Source organism: Mangifera indica, chromosome 18 (genome assembly GCF_011075055.1).
Source record: "Mangifera indica cultivar Alphonso chromosome 18, CATAS_Mindica_2.1, whole genome shotgun sequence".
In the NCBI taxonomy this organism is placed as follows: Eukaryota; Viridiplantae; Streptophyta; class Magnoliopsida; order Sapindales; family Anacardiaceae; genus Mangifera; species Mangifera indica.
Window position 1 is genome coordinate 2,761,292 of NC_058154.1, and position 4,219 is coordinate 2,765,510.

Genomic DNA, 4,219 nt, shown 5'->3' on the forward strand with positions numbered 1-4,219 from the left:
ATTGAGATGATTAAAACATACCATTATACTCTATAACCTCGACGGCCATATGGATTGACTATGCATTAGCTTTCCTCTAGCTCTGAGTGAACACTATAATACTAGTGCCACTTCTTCTGCTGCACGATCAAGACTACAAGATATAATAGTGATTTTGATATCAAATAATATAAATTTTAGAAGAATTACAATCCTAAAAACTAGAGGTGAGATAGCTCAAAACTAAATAAAATGCATATTAGAAACTTACACTTTCTAAGGAAGGAAGCTTGTCTGGTACATTGCATTTGGAACCATAACATTGTAACGCACACATAATATATATATATATATATATATATATATATATATATATATGTCTGTGTTTATTAACGGGCATGTTAGTTTCTTTACCTTTTATAATATTTTTTTAATACTTTCCATCAACCTTGAAAAAATCTGTGGTAAATCCAGGATTAGAATGTGATTATAGTTCTATTTTAGATGAGGAGATACAGACACTTCGCACCTATGCACATTAATTATTCACCACCATATAATTAGTTTTGCGTCGGAGAAAGATGACTTCTCTTCAAGATCAAACTTACTTTACGCTGCAACAACAACAAACAAAATTAATAAATGTTGTGAATTAAATAACAAAAGTCCACAATAAGCCATATTCACAATAGTGTGCTTAAAAAATTACGTGCTACAGTCAGTTGATGGGCTGATCTTGTAAGGGATTTTGACGCCACACTTGACGGGAAGCCCAGCTGCAATACCGTAGCGAGGCCGGAGATGCTTGACGCAGCGCTTTTAATGCATTGGCAGGCCGCCTGCCGGTCAGTTGTGGTCTTGGCCGCCACCTTGAGTGACTTCATTCCACTGCAGCAAGCCGGGGGTACAGCCCCGCCCTTTTTTAGGTAGGCGATTTATGAACCCACGCTGGCTGTCACTTGACCACAAGTGATGGTGGATTGGGCAAGGGTGCACCAACCACCATGCACAGGACCACCAAACCAGCGAGCTGAAGAGCCATTGGGCTAGCCATGATAATAGATCTGATTAAAATATAAGAGAGATTGAAGTTTGTTTGGAAGATGAGCGTGAGAATTATCGTGAGAGTTTAAGGTGTTTATATAGAAAATATTCCTTATGGGATGTGTGCAAGGAATTAGGGTGTAGTTAGGAGTTGGATTACTTTAATGCTTTCGTTTTCATATCGGGTTTACACAGGAACAAGGAAATGTATTTAATAAGACAGATTCTCTGTAAATTTTAACGGGGGGTATAATATAGCTAGTTTTGATTGCAGCTCTAAGCAGAGTTCAATTTAAATCCGAAATGGTGGGCTCTGAGTTTAAGTTTGAGTCAACTTAAATGATAAATACTGATATTAGAGTACTCCATGAGTCATTGAAGAGTGAAAAATCAATAAAAAATATTAGTAAATTCAGTTGAATTAGAACTTCAACTTGTTTGAAATGAATATAAATTTATAATTTGAGTCAACTTAGTTCGAATCCACTAATTTAAAACAGCCCATGTGCTTTTGGATTCACGAAGGTGGGTGAACAAATTAGAATTTGAGGATTTCTTTGAGCTTTGCAAACTGATCAGGCTTATGCAAATTGAGTTTTTAAAGAGACAAGGAAGCAGTAGAATATAGTAAGTAATTAATTTTGTTGCAGAGAGATAATACCCAGGCCAAATTTATGGTCCATGCATACAAATTTGTTTGGTAATCTCATGCCCGACGCCCCTCTATAATAATAAATTATTATAGGGATGACATTGGGGCGGTCTGAGATCTAATCCTTGTTCTTGTAATGGAGATTTTTCATCATCCCAATCTCGTCTTAAAATAGGAAAGATGGAAAATTTGTCTCCCCTTTGTGGAAAATAATTTCTCATTTTTCCCTTCAGATTCTCGGGAAGAAAATTTCCCTCCACATCGTTATTGAAAAAAAAATAAAAGATGTATTATATGTCAAAATATATTTATAATAATTTAAAAATTTTAAAAATAATTTAATATTTAAGAGTTTAAGAGATATGTTTATTCTCATTTTTGATTTCAGAGAATTTTAACCGTTCTTATAATATCCTCTTTTTTGTTATTTTGTTTGGAGAGAGTCAAACTAGAAACCCGATTTAAAAAGTCAAATTGTTAATCTTATTATATGGTATCTAATTATTTTGAGAAAATATAGTAAATACGATTTTGTCACACTCGAATTATTCAAGAGGTGGAGAATGTTATAACATCTGTGATACATTTAAAATTTTTGTGTTTTCTTTATGTTCACAGATATATAAAAATCAACAGCTTAATAAAATATAAACGAACCTTTTTTTTTTTTTTTACATCAATAATAAATATTTGAAAATTGCTAGTATAACATCATGTTATACTAAGAATTAAAACACCATAAAAAATAAATATAAAAAATAATATTATTTAAAGAAGCTCATGATCTTTTAGAAATATAATAACCCAACAACATTCTTCTCTAAAAAGATAAAAATGTTTCCCTTTCTAGCATTTTCCCATCAATATTTGATTATTGATGTAAATATATAAAATATTTAAGGCCTTCCAAACTTAAAGAAAAATAAAATTAATTAATAGAGAGATCCATTACAATTTCAAATATGATTCATTTTATGTGTATATATATATATATATATATATATACAATGATATTTTCTCATTGTATCTTAATGAAAAATATCTGAATCAATTTTTTACATTTTATATTGTAAAAAGAACCCTTAAATTAATGTTCAATAATATATTTATATGTTTTTTTGTCCATTTAAATCAAATTTAACCAACTTCTCATCTCCGTCTTTGGAATAATCTTCAATTTTAGACATAAATATAATTATAAAAAATAAAATTCTTCTTTTTCTTCCATATTCAAAGTCATTTACCCAATCCATACCATAGTGTGGACGAAAGATTTTATGTCTAAAGAATGAAAGAAGTAACTCTTGATAGTTGTAACTATTTCTCATGATTTTCTCAAAATGAAATTGTAAATTATAGTTTTTATTATAATGACATCACTTTCTATATCGTCTTTGGCCTTTGGAAAATATTATACTCACATCAAATCATTGGCGAACGATCCCCCCTTTCTTACAATAGTATGATTCCATTATCTTACTATACAATTACTTGATATAGTTTGCAACACCAAAATTCTCATAATAATTCCAAAATCAATTATCATTCATCTGAAAACACAATTAAGAGGAGTTGACATCGTACTTACCTTTCCTTCGTAGTCCAAAATCAAGCCTTCATCTGGCAAGGTGGATTTTCAACGACTCCTATGCGTCTCCTGGCTTCAAGGCTCTCAAAATCTCTCAAGTCTTTTTGTACTTTTTGTGAAAGATGATAACGAATCCTTGGCCAAATGCATTTTCATCCTTTTTATTTTTAACTGAAAATCACGATACACGGTTATATACCTTTTATACATGGGCATGTATATTGTTACCAATTGATAACAGTTTCTAAAATCATTATGAAATTACTCCTTATTCAAAATTTAAACGTGTTGACTATACACGGATGTGTACACCAATATAAATGAGCGTGTATGTCTCTCATACTTAACCAATTTTTATGCATCACATGAAAAAGACTATTTTACCCTTGCCATCACATACACGGGTGTATGGCCTTCTCTCACGACCGTGCATCCCCAAATTTACATACACAATATTAAATAAATATAATCAATCACAAATAAGAGCCAAAAGACAAAAATAACTTTGTACGTACTTGCGGGTGTTATAGGTGTTGTTCACACTCGTTCCATTGCTTTTTATTGTGACAGCCAAAGTGCAATTAAAATTGCCCACAATGATGTCTTTCATGAGAACGTTAAACACATTAAGGCTGATTGTCATTTCATTTGACACCATAATCGACAAGGTACCGTGACACTATAGTTTGTTCCCTCCACAATCAAGTTGCTGACATTTTCACCATGGCTCATCCACCTGGTCGTTTTTTAGAATTGGTATCCAAACTCAAGATTGTTTCATTTTTTAGAATTAAGCCGAGTCTAAGGTCATTTGAGCTTAGATTGAATCCATAATATTTAGTTTTTACTCAAATTGTTCGAGTTACTGTATAATATTACTACAGGATTATTAATTGAGTGAATAATATCATCAAATAGATGAACAAGTCAATCTCTATCCAAGATGTTGAAATGAA

At 31.5% G+C, this 4,219-nt stretch overlaps 1 protein-coding gene across 1 annotated transcript; it reads right to left on the bottom strand.

Annotated features, from left to right (window-relative positions):
• Window positions 1-684: 684 nt before the first annotated feature.
• Window positions 685-1,033, bottom strand: LOC123202252 (non-specific lipid-transfer protein-like). The gene is given in 3 exon segments (XM_044618074.1): window positions 685-767; window positions 770-916; window positions 1,003-1,033. Coding segments are annotated over 3 exon segments (261 nt in total).
• Window positions 1,034-4,219: the final 3,186 nt, after the last annotated feature.